The sequence below is a fragment of the Pongo abelii genome, chromosome 12 (assembly GCF_028885655.2).
Source record: "Pongo abelii isolate AG06213 chromosome 12, NHGRI_mPonAbe1-v2.0_pri, whole genome shotgun sequence".
Classification (NCBI taxonomy): Eukaryota; Metazoa; Chordata; class Mammalia; order Primates; family Hominidae; genus Pongo; species Pongo abelii.
The window spans coordinates 111,734,888-111,748,940 of record NC_071997.2 but is presented as its reverse complement, the minus strand read 5'-3'; the positions used below and the strand labels follow the sequence as shown (position 1 = coordinate 111,748,940).

Here is a 14,053-nt window from a genome sequence, read left to right as displayed (position 1 = left end):
GGGGAGAGGGAGGGGAGGCATTTTATCCCTCTCCATTCCTCCCTCCCAGGCACAGGTTTGCTGGAACAGAGCACTTGAGAAGTGTTCAGTTCACACTGACCCACTAAATGACAAATCAGGGGTGCATCACATGACCTACTTGTAGGAGAAAGGCAGGAAGAGGTGTTGCTCCTTGCAGATGGCTTCTGCCACATGCTTCCTTTTAGCATCCAGGGTGTACTGACAGGACTGGCTGCTGCTGATCAGAGTTGACAATGGGCGGGTCTATGAATGAGATTGGAGACAAGAATTTTGATCAGTCCCTGTATCTTCTGTTAAAAGCATTAACCTTCAAGGTAGAAGGGAGCAGGAGTCCTGTACCATTAGATAAACTCAGAGAAAGAAGATAACTGGGTACTTGACATTTAGACCAGTGGGTGCAACAAGTCAGCATCCCCAAAGCTGAGTCAAGCTGTAGACTCCTCTTTTTCCACCCTCACTGGACAAAGTCTAAACGTTGTATCCTCCACATGCCCATCCCACCACATAGCCCCTCACACACCTGCTCAGTAAGTTTTCTTTGCCCAAAAGCCCATTCTTACATGTCTCTTTCATTTACATATTCTTTGCATTTTTTGGGTTCCTGCTCCACATCTTCCATGAAACGTTGCCCACTGAGCTACATGAATAATACATTCTCCTTCCTGGTCAGGCCCAGGACTTCTTGTCTGCACTGTTCAGCTTATCACCTTACTGAGTATACCATGTATACTTTATTGACCTGGCTCCTGCATTAGACTGGAAGCATCCTGAGGGGAAGGTCCATGGTTCATCTGCCACTGTCCCTTCCTTGGTGCTGCCCAGAGGGGGGTTGAGCAAACAGCAGATGCTCAGAAAAGACCCCTAAGCCGGTGCATTATCCTCTTCTGACTGTGGCGCTCATGGTCATCAGACTCCCTGTTTTCAACCCTAAGGACAATGACCAGGAACAGTGCCCAGCATGACAGTGATTGCTCAAGTTATTCATGTTCACTGAGACAGCCTGGGGTTCATATCAGGGAAGATGTTGCAGGGGTCAGGCAGGCTCAGGTAATATGGTGCTCCATGGCCCCAGTTAACAGAGAGGAGAGGGTGCTCCGGGCTGGTGGCAGTGGGGCTGTGTTTGGTCAGGGTGGTACTGGGAGTGGAAGGACAAGAAGCTGGAGCACTCTAAGTCACTCCACTTCATGGGATGAGGGAGAGCGGGAGAACACAGGTCTTGGGACTTCTTCAAAGTCCAGAGGCTTGGAGATGGCACAAGGAGTCCTTGTGCAGGAAAGAACAGCAGGTGGTTTTGCTGCCCTACATCCATCCCCGGAACCTTCTCAGGGGTGAGCAGTCATTACTCTCAAGTGATGAGATTAGAGGCAGTTTGGTGCCAGTGACAGAAGGACAGGAGGAAAGACAGAGCTCTGGGCTGGGAAGAGGAGCCTGACTCAAGTCTTGGCTCAACTGATCCCAGGCCATGAAGCCTGGGCAGACCTTCCCATGCCTGCTCAGGGTCCTATCTCTAGTCTGTATAAAAAGCAGCCTGGGCAGACTGTCCTCAAAGGTGCCCACTAGCTCAAAAATTCTGGAATTTTATTAATAAGAGGATGCTCCTTGGTGTGCATGACAGTGCTGACATGGGACTTACCATGCCTTTGATGAGAGCAAGTGGGCTGATGCCTGTGCGGATGGGCTTGAAGCGATCACACTGCCCCAGGTCTCTTTCAGTGGATATTTCTGTTGCCACATTGCCCTTCCTTGTCTTGACGGTAAAGTGAGTGGAGCAGTTTCCATACACGGTATCCTATGGGGGCAGAAGATGCAACCGCAGGTATTCAACACGGGCAACATCCTTGGGTACTTGGGAGGGATGGGGTGGGGATCGTGAAAGAAAAGGCAGAAGGAATCTAGCTTTGGGAGGGACTTTCTTTTTCCTCCTATGCAGAGTGTGGTCTTGCTAGTGCCTGGCCAGCCCAAGTTAGGAGAGAGAAAACCAGTTAAGGGTGGGTCTGCAGAAAGGCCTCCACAGGTTGCATCGCTGTCTTCTCCCAGTATGGTGTCGTAGAGAAATTAGAACAAGATAAGGGCACAAAAGTGCTCATGGGACTGAGGTGAAATGAATTCTGTCTCACAGTGAAACCTGAAATTCGTAAAAGAGACCGGCAACAGATCCCATAATTTTTGGTGTTTAAAATACACACAGGATTTACTGTGTTACTTCATAACCCAGCAAACACAGGTGAATAGCATCAAACAAAAGCGGGGGTGGGGTGGCCAAGACTCCTCCATAACTGTTTTAAAATTAGACCCAACCCGATAAGCCTGCTTGGGATGATCTGTCAGTGACCCCAAGGGACAGGAGGAACCTCGGGCACCAGTATGTCACGCCAATCCAGGGCTTCCTATGTAACTAGTCATGGACCTGACTCAATGATCTGCTTTGTATATGGTAGGACTGGTCTCTAACACATGAAGATGAGTTTCAAGGGCCACTGCTATCAGCTTTCTAAATCCTCACCAGAAACAACACTTGCTTGGCTTCTTCTGTCTCTGGAGGAACCAGGAGGGCAGAAATGATGCCCCTCTTGATGTTCAGGATGTAAGTAGGTTCATCTTTCTCCGGATAAAGGAAAACTTGCTTCCCTTCTGGAATGGCCAGCTTGAGCTCATACCTGTCCCAGAGAGAGGATGGTCAAGGAAATGTCCTTCTCCATTACAACTTGCTGGAAGTAAGCTGCGTGGCACTGAAGTTTCTTTTCTCATATTTTTTTTAACCAATTGTTCTTCTGACATCATTTCTTTGTAAATATAGAATATAGCTACACATAGACATAAATTTTCAAAAAAGTATGCACATATACATATGTTTTGGTGATTCTTTTTTTTTCCTTTTTTTCTTTTTTTGAAATGGAGTCTTGCTCAGTCGCCTGGGCTGGAGTGCAATGGCGCAACCTCAGCTCACTGCAAACTCCACCTCCTGGGATCAAGTGATTCTCCTGCCTCAGCCTCCAGAGTAGCTAGGACTACAGGCATGTGCCATCACACCCAGCTAATTTTTGTATTTTTAGTAGAGACATTTTTCACCATGTTGGCCAGGCCAGTCTCGAACTCCTGACCTCAGGTGATCCTCCCTCCTCAGCCTCCCAAAGTGCTGGGACTACAGGCATGAGCCACCAGGTCCAGCCGTGTTTTAATTTTTTTTGCTTGGCTCATCCAGCCCTGCTCTGTTCTTCACCCATACCAGTCTCTTTGCCTATCCTCCCCATACGGACACCCAAGTGGTTGTTCCATTTGTTTCTGCACACTCATACAATCCTCTGTAAACATGGGTGAGTGCAAACAGAGTCATACAAAGATTTTGTCATTGTTTGTTTTATACAAGTGGCATTGTATTATGCATACTTTTATCTTGTTTTTCTCACTTAATTATACTTCACAAAAATCCTTCTGAGTCACTTGGTATAGCTCTAACAGATTTTTTAAAAGCTGCATGCAGAACATTCCATTCCATGGCTAAATATAATTTATTCACACATTGCTCCATTTGATGGCATTTGCCTTCTCTCTTTCTGGATTTTTTTAAACCACACAAACAATACCAAAACAAACATCCTTATGTGCCTATCTTCACACATTACTGCTTTTATTTTCATGGGCTAGAGTCCCAGAGACTAAAATATCTGTGTCAAAGGGTATTTAGTATTTTAAATTAGAGTAGATATTGCCTGATGGCTCTCATTTCCACCAGCAGCTCAGGACAGCACACTTTTCCTCACTGGCCTGCCAGCAACAGGTGCTATCACTGTTTTCCAGTTTTGCAGTATGATGGGTATAAGCGGATAAATATCTTGTTGTTACATTAATTTGCATTTCTGGACTACCAGTGAATTGGAGCTTCTTTTCATACACTTGTTGGACAGTCATTCTTTTGTATGGTGTCAGGCCATGGCTGAAACCCATGCTGACTTTGGTCTTAGAGATTTCCCATTGGGTACTCTCTGAGTTTCTGAGGACCTGGCTGCAGCCACTCTGGTTACATCAGGAGGAAAATGTGACGGACTTATCTCCCACAGCCTACACCCTCTCAGAAAGTTCCCAACACGAAGAAATGATAAATGTTTGAGATGATGGGTATGCTAATTACTCTGATCTGATCACCATACATTACATATATCAAAACATCACTATGTTCTCAATAAATATGTATAATTATTGTATGTCAATTTTAAAAAAAGACAGTTAAAGTCATGAACATGCAAACCCAGAAAGCCCTCCTTTTCAAGAACAGGAGTCTCTTCTGTATTTGGAGAAGACCAAGGACCAAAAAAAAACCACTCTTTCCTCCTGCCACCATTCCCCTCTCCCTCATATACAGTTAAGTCTTGGAGAAAATAAAGCATAGGAAAGAAAGAAGCCTCACAGCCTATTTTGGCGAAAAAGGACTGGCATCTGAATCTAATGTTTAGCAAAACTGAAAAATGGGCAAGGATGGTGATATGGTTTGGCTCTGGGTCCCCACCCAAATCTCGTCTCGTAGCTCTCATAATTCCCACGTGTTGTGGGAGGGACCTGGTGGGAGGTGATTGAATCATGGGGGCAGGTCTTTCCCGTGCTGTTCTCGTGATTGCAAATGGGTCTCAGGAGATCTGATGGTTCTAAAAACAGGAGTTTCTCTGCACAAGCTCTCTTTGCCAGCTGCCAACTACATAAGATGTGACTTGCTGTCCCTCACCTTCCGCCATGATTGTGAGACCTCCCCAGCCACGTGGAACTGTGAGTCCAATAAACCTTTCTTTTGTAAATTGCCCAGTCTCAGATATGTCTTATCAGCAGCATGAAAACAGACTAATACAGACAGAGTTTTCTGATGCTACCAAGTTAACAACTCTATCCTGCCTGTATTCATACACACCTAGGACCCTACAAACTGTGATTGAGGATGAGGCAGGGGTGATGTCGAAAATATTTACAATGGGTGCGACACGGGCCCTGACCAGTCAGCAGAGATGCAGCTGCAGTGGCCTATCAGCGTGCAGTGGCTGAATGCCAGCCTAGGAGGGGGAGCCACTGAAGCCTTGGTGCTCCTCTGCCCTGCGCTGAACAGACCCTGCCCCACCATGTGCCGGCCACAGCAGCCAGTGCCTCTGGGACCCCACACCAAAGACCACCAAGCATTGGTCTTGTCTAGTTCTTTAAATAAGAATTCACTTGTTTAAACAAAGCATCTCAGTTTTATAATCTCAAGAAGTTTAAAGCATGAGATTTTTAGAAACACATTAAAATAATTAAAGGAACCTAACTAGGGAAGGGTAAATAATGCTTCTCTCTTTTTGATGATTGTGAAAACTCAGCAATTCCCTGATCCATGATGGATATGGAATACAAATACTTAGAGTCATATCCGTGCCTGGTGTAAACACACAAGTTCATACCTCAGCGGATACACACATGCACGTGCTCATGTACAACATGCCTTACCTGGACATGGCTGCAGCAAACTCCTCAGAGTTCTTGGTTTTCTTCAGCAAGGCTTTGCCCTCAGGGTTGAAGCCATACACCTCTTTCAGGGTGCACTGGCTGGTCTTCAGGATGAAGCTGCAGAGCTGGGGAACCTCCAGCTCAACCTGAGAATACAGGGTAGCAGAGCATTGAGGTTGTCTATCAAGAATGAGAGGCAGCGCCTGAAGCACAGGGCTTAATCTCTAATCAGAGCACCAAAGGGAATGCTGCCAGGAACACCACTGCCTGCTCCTCAACACCACATGCCTTATTAACATGCTCCCGGGTTCTCCGTGCACCAACCTAGACTTAGTCCTATTGCTGGCCTTTTCCCCCTCCCGGGGTAACACGTTTCTTAAGTTTGCCCCTAGCCACAGGAAGGAGGATGTCCTTTTATTGGTTCTAAAGTTACTCACTTTAATTATAAAGAGCTGTGGTTAAATAGAAGCGCTGCAGACTAGGAGTGAGAGTGAAGAAGAAAAACAGAAAGCAGGAAGACGGCCATCCTTAGTTTCCACAGCAAACGTCTCCTTAATGTCACCCAAAAAACTGGTTATATTTATTAGGGCCTATTTAGAGCTTTGCATATAGCTGGAGTTTCAACGGATTCCTACTTATTATCCAGCACTATTCAAATAACTTTATAGAAATGTTGTACATGTGTGCTGTTCAATATGGGAGCCAGTAGCCAGGGTGGCTGTTGAGCAGTTGAAATGCAGCTAATGTGACAATGAATATGAATTTTTAATTTCATTCCATTTAAATAGCCCAATATGGCTCATGTCTACCATATTGGACAGCACAGACAAGAGCTATAGTACTCTCTAAAAAAGGTGACTGCTCAGCTTGACTTCTCTTCCCCACCCAAACCCCAATAGCAGCCTGTAGATCTGCCCCAGATGTACGTGACATGAGTACAACCAGTCTCAATAATAAGCAAAGTTTTATTTTAGAACAAACTGTATGTTTATATTTTTTTCTTCTTTCTATTTGTTTTTCAGCAACAGATTCTGTTTGACTTAAATTATAAAAACTGCATTTCACAGTGTGGAGATGCCTGCCTCCCTTAGCTCACCTACTGGGCTTCTCTCACGCTGAAATCTACAGACCCACACTGCTGCTAATCTAGATCATGGATTCCTATTGCATCTGGGAAGTTAACGGGAAAATACATCTGACTTGCGAAATTTGGCGGGGGCAGACCACATCTCAGCAATGTGGCTGACTTACAAACAGAGGCAAAGTCCCAGTGCTTTGATCAGATTACAACAGTTCTGGGATGTTCTGCGTTTGCTCAGTACACAACCTCCGGGAAGGTCGCGTGTGGGGCGCCCGCTGGAACAGGGCTGGGGGAAAGCTGTGGGCTCTAGGTCCCTCCTGCCTGCATCCTCCATACCTTGCAGTTGATCCTGGTGGCGCTTCTTGAATCAGCAGTCCCAGGGACTCCACTGGAACTCTCAGCCTCATAGTTGTATGTGTACTTCCGGAGGTGCTTGAATCGGGTCGCATCTCCTAACGTGGGGAAAAATACGTCAGCCACATAGCAGAAATAGCTCTCCCAAGGACAGCCAATTCTGGGCAGAGAGGGGCAGTGGCATAGAGAATTAAAAATGGTAATTAAACTCAAATTATTTTATAATTGACTTTATACTTAATTTTCCTTTATAGATTTGACTTCTCCATTATGTTTTTGCTGAGGCTAATGTTTAAATTGGCTGGCATGTCTTGAATATCTCATCTGAGGCACAGGGAAGGGAGTGACAAGTGTCAAGTAATGGGGCTCAGAAAATCTGCATGAGAGACCCTCTGGTAAATTAAGAGATGGCAACATTACGCAAATAGTACTATCTCTAATGCTTTTTTAGCTTGAAAACGCTGTAATTCCGTGACTCTGAGACTACCAAATACTTGAGGCAAAGTTCATTAAGCATTAAGAGTAACAAACTCCTAGAAAGGAGTTTCCGGAGGTTTCCACTGTAGCTGAGAGGAATTTTCTGAACAATTGAAGAAAAAGAACATCTAGGTCCTGAGCCCAGCTGCAGTGATGACAGATGGACACTAGATGGCAGTGCTGCTCCATCAGAAGTCCACCCCGCGGCCCCAGCACACAGGGTCCCGTTTGGAGGCCAGTTCCTTTGACCTCCAGGGGTCAGGTAAATAGGAAGAGGGTGGAGGTCCGATTTCTGCACAAAGGTTAAAGTCAGTATTTCCTCACCCTCACATGCTTCGAATCAATGACTAGTCACTGAAAAACCGGACAGTGATGTTTCTTCAAAGTGTGCACAGGCCAGCGGAGTGACAGTCCCTTCCCTCCCCCGCCCCCAGGCTGAACTTTTGGGACAGAACAGGCCAGGTAGAAGAGAGTTGGCATCCCTTGGGTGTGGGCAGAGGCTCAAGAAACTTGCTTCCTGGGGTCAGAGCAGGGCACACCACGATGCCATCTCAGCCCTGTAGAGTGGGAGGCCCTCAGGGACCCGGGTGTAGGAGAGTGCACGGGGCTGGGCGCCCTTCCACGCCCGATGCGCAGATGCCTTACTTGGACAGACTGGGCTGACATTTTCCAGCATTTCCTCTTCTGTAAGACAGGAGAAAGAAATCTGTGAGCTTCCCACGTCTTCCCAGCGGGTGCTAGGGCCCGACAGGGGCACCACCGGCACAGGTTTCACCTTTCAGGAGGGAGGCAGGCTCCGGAGATCCCCTCCTCAGCCCCTCCATCCCGCGCCCCCCATCCTGAGTCTCCAGGGGCCGCCAGCTGGTCCAGTCCCCCCACTCGCCCTGGACCCTGTGGCTGCCCTCCCTCTGGCTTAGGCCCAGGCTGCCCCAGCCAACCTCGTGCAGCCGGCTCCCTCCCGCTCCCTCTGCTCCCGCAGCGCTGCCACACACTCACCGGCCCTGGCGCCCGCCAGCAGCAGCAGCAGCGCCGGCAGCGCTAGCAGCGCGGGCCTCGGCGGGCCCATGGCCAGCTGCGGTGGGGCGGCTCCTGGGCTGCGGCCTGGCCTCGGCCTCGCGGCCCTGGCTGCCTGGGCGGGCTCCTCAGCGGCAGCAACCGACAAGGGCACTCAGCCCGGCAGGTCCCGGTGGGAATGCGCGGCCGGCGCTCGCACCTCATTTATAGGAAGCCCAGGCTGCAAGAGCGCCCGGATTGCAAAAGGTCCAAAGGGCGCGTCCCGGGCCTGGCCTGTTTGCTTTTCTACACTGGCTTCTCTTTGAGCCTTGAAGATCCTCAGGGGAGGGGGCCCACCTGGGATGCAGCCGCAGCCACCCGGGGCTGGGTCCCAGGTGGGTTCCCTCCCCCGAGCGTCTTCAAGGCTCTGGCGGGGCCCTTCCTGTGTCTCAGTGGGGCCATGGCCTGCGCCTCAGGGTCTGAGATACCTGCCCTGACCAGGTGGGCCTTCTTCAGATGACCCACCACGGGAACAAAATCTCTGCTTCTCCTGGACTGAACTGGGAGCCACGTGGAGAACCAGTCCTGAGCGCTGTCTTGGTGGAGACATGTTCCCATCGGTTTTCTTTTCCATTTTGGTGGACCTTGGATTTGCACCCACACCCTAATCCTGATCAGTATCTGTGGCTGTGGGGTTCAGCCCGTGCTGGAGGAGGAGAGAGAAGGGGGATGCAGCGAGGTCTGGTGAGTGACCAGTCACTGCCCCTGAGGATGGGTGGCCTGCCTGGTCCCAGCAGGAGTCCAAGTGTCTGTCTTCAAGAAACCCCAGTGAGGAGAGGCCTCTGGGGAAGAGCAACCTCCCAGGGCCCACCCCTCTTAAGCAAAGTGTTCTTGGGATGTTGAGAGGAGGCTTTCCCTACCTGCACCAGCTTCTGGGTTTCCTCCAGTGGTGGGGAGGCCGACGCGGAAAAGCAGAGTAGTAGACAGGACACGTCATGTTCCTCATAGACATCTGGAACCTTCTCATGCATCGTTTCCTTCTCTTCTAGGCACTGCCCATTTCCCACAGGAAACTTCAGCCAGCGCTCGCTGCCTCTGCCCAGCTGTAGGGAATCAGCGGTAGTGGAATATCAGGGACACTCAGTTTACTAACCCAGGATCACTCAGAAGGGGTTATTGATGAGATGGCACTATGATGGGCTGAATGAATGTCTGAGCCTGGCTGTGTCCCCTAGGCACCTCCAATCTGGTTAGGGAGACAAGCTGTGTAGGCAGAAAACCGCTGGTGAGCAATTGTGGTAGGATAGAGGGGGCGACAACCAGGTAGGAATACCTGCTGGGGGACCACCCAGGAAGGCGAGTGGGAAGCATCCAGGAGCAAGCTGGACGAGTGCGGATGGGAAGTGGACAGCGCCTGTTGCAGAAGTCAGTGTGTGCTCATTGTTACAACTTGTCAGCTTTGTTTGAATTATGAGATACCTCCAGATGTAACAAGCTACTGGTGAAGACTGATGATTCCAGAAGGATCAATTCTGAAACAGTAACTATGTATAAAGACCCAGTTCCCTCAGAGGAGACTCACAGAAAGACCTTCACCTGCTTCCTGCACCTGGGCTCCACACCTGTCCTTATTCAGATATTGTCATTAGCCATGAACTCCTATGGGCAGCTAAACTCCCTCCAGTGATCAGTTGCTCATCCACAGCATATTAATGTTATTAAAGATGGATATTACAGAGGTCTCAACTCAAGACTGGTCATACCTACACCACTGATTTGTGAAAGGTCTGGAAAAAGTAATTGCTCTGAAACCCCATTTCTCTGAACACTTTATTTGAATTATTCTATGTGAACTGACTTTCCACAGGGTTCGCTGCTGCTAGTGTTTGAGGAAATAGTCCTGCTTCCATGCACATTCACATTAAGGAGAATGAGTAAGAATATTCAGGTATAGAGAAGCCAAAAGGAGGTGTCGAGCTTTAATTTGCAAGCACAAGTCCAAGCTTACTCTGTTGTGTGCCGGTGAAACCAGGGTCCAATGGTCAGCATCAACAGAGAACATATATATATATATATATATTTTTTTTTTTTTTGAGATGGAGTCTCCCTCTGTCACCCAGGCTGGAGTATAGTGGCACAATCTCGGCTCACTGCAACCTCCGCCTCCCAGGTTTAAGCGATTCTCCTGCCTTAGCCTCCCAAGTAGCTGAGATAACAGATATGTGCCACTATGCCCAGCTAATTTTTGTATTTTTAGTAGAGACGGTGTTTCACCATGTTGATCAGGCTGGTCTTGAACTCCTGACCTCATGATCTGCCCGCCTTGGCCTCCCAAAGTGCTGGGAGAACGTAATTTTTATGAAGTAGGAATAAAAAATGAATTTGATGACTTGGAGGCAGGGAAACATTGTGAGATGCTTGGATGTGCTGAGAGGACTGTCACCATCTCTAAAGGAAGAAACATAAGACTCAGCTTCCCTCTTTTCCTGATGGTCTTTGGCAAGTCTTCCCTGGACTGGGCCCTAGCCAGCAGTAGTTATCCCCTGACAGGGTCTAGCACAACCCCATAGAGCAAATGTTGAATTGTTGAGCTGACTTGAGTACACTCACGGAAATACTGTAAAGATTAATGCATAGATTTTTCTTCAATTAAAAATCCACTTAGATCCTTTGTCAAAGACTACATGGAAATATATTATTTATGAGCAAAGATATCACCCTTCATCCCTTTTCCTTTAGGTAGAGACACATTCTGGTGTCACACAGATTAATCTCAGCTAGGGACTGTGACTTATCAGCTCATAAATGCAAAGTCCTGTTGGGTGCACCATCAATCCGGGTAGTCATAGGGCTCTGGGTGCCCATTAGAAAGCCACCTGACTAGAGGAATTTCAAGGTGATAGATAATGCTGAATGTCCCGGTTACATTATCTAGAAGCAAAACTATCCATTGTGCCTATCTGCAGCTGACCAGAAGGGTCTTGGCCAAGTTCAGGGAATCATGGAAGCTAATAAAGGGCCCCAGCAGACCAATATTCTGAGTTTAGTGCTGTTCACATACTGAAGTAGGTGCTTAGAACATAATTTGCTGAATATGAATGAATGAATCTGCACCATTCAGCTATACCCCATTTTCCAGGATATTTATACATAGCGACCATGATGCTAAATAAATATTTCCGGTGACATAAAGCAATCTATACCAATTATTCCCAGCCATGCTGTTCCAAAATCTCATCTGGCAAATAGGGATCAGTATTGACAATGATTAATTAGCCTATCTCTTTTCTGCCTATGACAGCATTATAATTGCAAATGATGCCCAGAAGCTGGAAAGTAAACTTCAAACATTGTAGATGGAACTGTGCCCAGGGTGGCCTGTTCACCCAGTGACAGCATGCATGTGTGAGCACGTGCACACACACACACACACAAATGAGAAATATCAGGAAAGAAATGGCACATTTAGGTGAATGGTTCAGGTGGAAGATGATAGGGTGAGCCAGTATCAACCAAATGTAGGCATTCCAGACGGATGATTAACCCCTGTGAGAAGCAAAAAGAAATTTTCCTTCTCCATCATTCTGCTACTCAAGAGATAAGATCAGAATGTTGAGTCGCAGTTCCTCCCGGGAGAGAAGCCAGAAGTCAGCAGGGTTCAATGTGCAGTGAGGAGCTGCGTAAATGAATTATCACCCTCTTGCCTATGTGGATGTCATCCTTCCACCTGCCCAGGGCTGGCTGCAGCCCCACCTACTGCACTGAGTCTTTCTCTGGGACCAGCCCAGTTAGACTTCATGGCTTGTGACTCTGATTCCCTGTCATTCAGTTTCTAGGTAGGACAACGATGATGAAAGGCCTTCATACAAACCTGCTGTTGTTGTCCTGAACTTACATTTTTCTCTTATAACATTATTTGATTTTTCATGTATTTACCTGTTACCTTGCCAACGAGAGAGAGAAGCTGGGAGAGCAAGAACCATGTGTAGTTCACAGATTGGTACCCCTTGTCCTCTCTTCCTCACTGACACCCTTGCTAGGCCAGGCAGATGGTAGCCAAGCAGTAAACACTGTGATTATAATGTAATATGGTCCATGTGAATAGGTTTCTTTCATATGCACACTTCATTTTTACTCTTGGGTGTTGCTGCTTATGTTTACATCTTAATTTAGAATGCACAGTGAACTTGGAGCTGTAGGAGAGAGGAAAGGTCTGGGAACTGGGGCCATGGGACAGTTTCTACGGCTCTGGGTGGCAGTCCCTCATCTGTGTGATGAGAAGACAGGAATGGACGGTCTCTTAGCCCCATTCAGCTCTGACTGCTTTGATTCTATGGAAATTTTGGGACTGAAGAAACAAACACATGAATTATTTTGGGCTCAAACCTCATGGCTGTTAGGAGCTGTGGCTGAGGATCCAGAACCATCAAGCAGGAAGGATCTTCTGGGAGGCCATCGACCTCTCCAAAGACCTGTGCCCACACTGCCCAAGAAATAGAAACCTTCACTCATTTTATACAGATTTCCAAATCAGATGAGGGCATGCCCTCCTGGGGATGCTGGGGCACAGGGAATCACAACTCTCCGTAAGTTCTTCCCCACGTCTAGCTTTAGGCTTCATCTTTGCCTGACTTCGGATAAACTTTCTTAGATGTAACTTAGCATTTCCTTTGAAATGCTTTTGGTCAGCTTTTGTCCGCCACTTTTTACTATTTTTTTAAAAAGTTTTCTTTATGTTCTCTCAAGACTAAGGCTCAGAATGCATTACCTCAGAAGGCTGAGACCAGTGCTGGTGCCAGACAGCTGGGTGGATAAACACACCTCATCGTTGCCACACCAGCACTGCTTCTCTTCACATACTATGGAGCCCCTAAGCACGCTCCTCCGAGAGCTTCCAGACCAGGAGAAGGGCATAATCAGACTTCACAGCCAATAATGAGCATACACAATGTGCCCAGTGTGGGGTCTACACCACAGTTAGACTACAGTCGTACGATGGGGGTCTCAGGGGTTCTGAAGTGGTGAGATTGAACTGGCTCTGGGATGGTGGGCAGGATTTGGGTAACTGAAGAGGGAGGCACACTGAAAGTGCAGTGGCAGGAAGCTGGGAACATGTTGGATGTGTCTGGCTGCCTGGGATGATGCCAGGCTACTGGAGTCTCTGGGGAGAAGGGAGATGGGGATGGTCAGTGGGGGATATGGTTTGCTATGCCCAGGCCAGGGACGGAACTTTCAGGCAAATGAAGCCTTTGACTTAATTTGACACTAAATATTGTAAATATGGCATTGAAACTCTGGATTGTATAGAAAGCCACGAGAATTAGGCTGAATTCTCCTTGTCCAGAGCTATGAAGGGAAATGTAGCAACAGGTATCTGTAGTTTCAAACATAGACAGGATCTTAGAGACCAAATTGTGACTAATATTCTCATCTTATAGAGAAACTGGGGCCTAGACAGCCTAAGAAGTTTTGTTTTGTTTTGTTTTCCTGACAAGGGCAGAGGTAAGGTGAGAACTTGGATCTTTAGTTTATAATCTAGGTTATTCATTCTACTCTAATTGCACTAAGTCTACATTGGCTACATAAAATTGCTTGGAGATTGCTCTTTGGGCAAGGCACGGTGCCTCGTGCCCGTAATTCCAGCACTTTGGGAGGCTGAGGTGG

The 14,053-nt window shown here is 47.6% G+C and overlaps 1 protein-coding gene across 1 annotated transcript in view; it reads right to left on the bottom strand.

The window, feature by feature from the left end:
* APOB (apolipoprotein B) overlaps positions 1 to 8,462 on the bottom strand; it is a 42,262-nt gene extending 33,800 nt beyond the window's left edge. Inside the window, exons 1-7 of the mRNA XM_024242617.2 lie at positions 8,393 to 8,462; positions 8,042 to 8,080; positions 6,902 to 7,017; positions 5,485 to 5,630; positions 2,525 to 2,678; positions 1,655 to 1,810; positions 140 to 264 (exon numbers count right to left, since the gene is read on the bottom strand). Coding sequence (XP_024098385.2) covers positions 140 to 264; positions 1,655 to 1,810; positions 2,525 to 2,678; positions 5,485 to 5,630; positions 6,902 to 7,017; positions 8,042 to 8,080; positions 8,393 to 8,462 — 806 coding nt within the window. The remainder of the gene's footprint in view (positions 1 to 139; positions 265 to 1,654; positions 1,811 to 2,524; positions 2,679 to 5,484; positions 5,631 to 6,901; positions 7,018 to 8,041; positions 8,081 to 8,392) is intronic.
* Between the last annotated feature and the right edge of the window lie 5,591 nt (positions 8,463 to 14,053).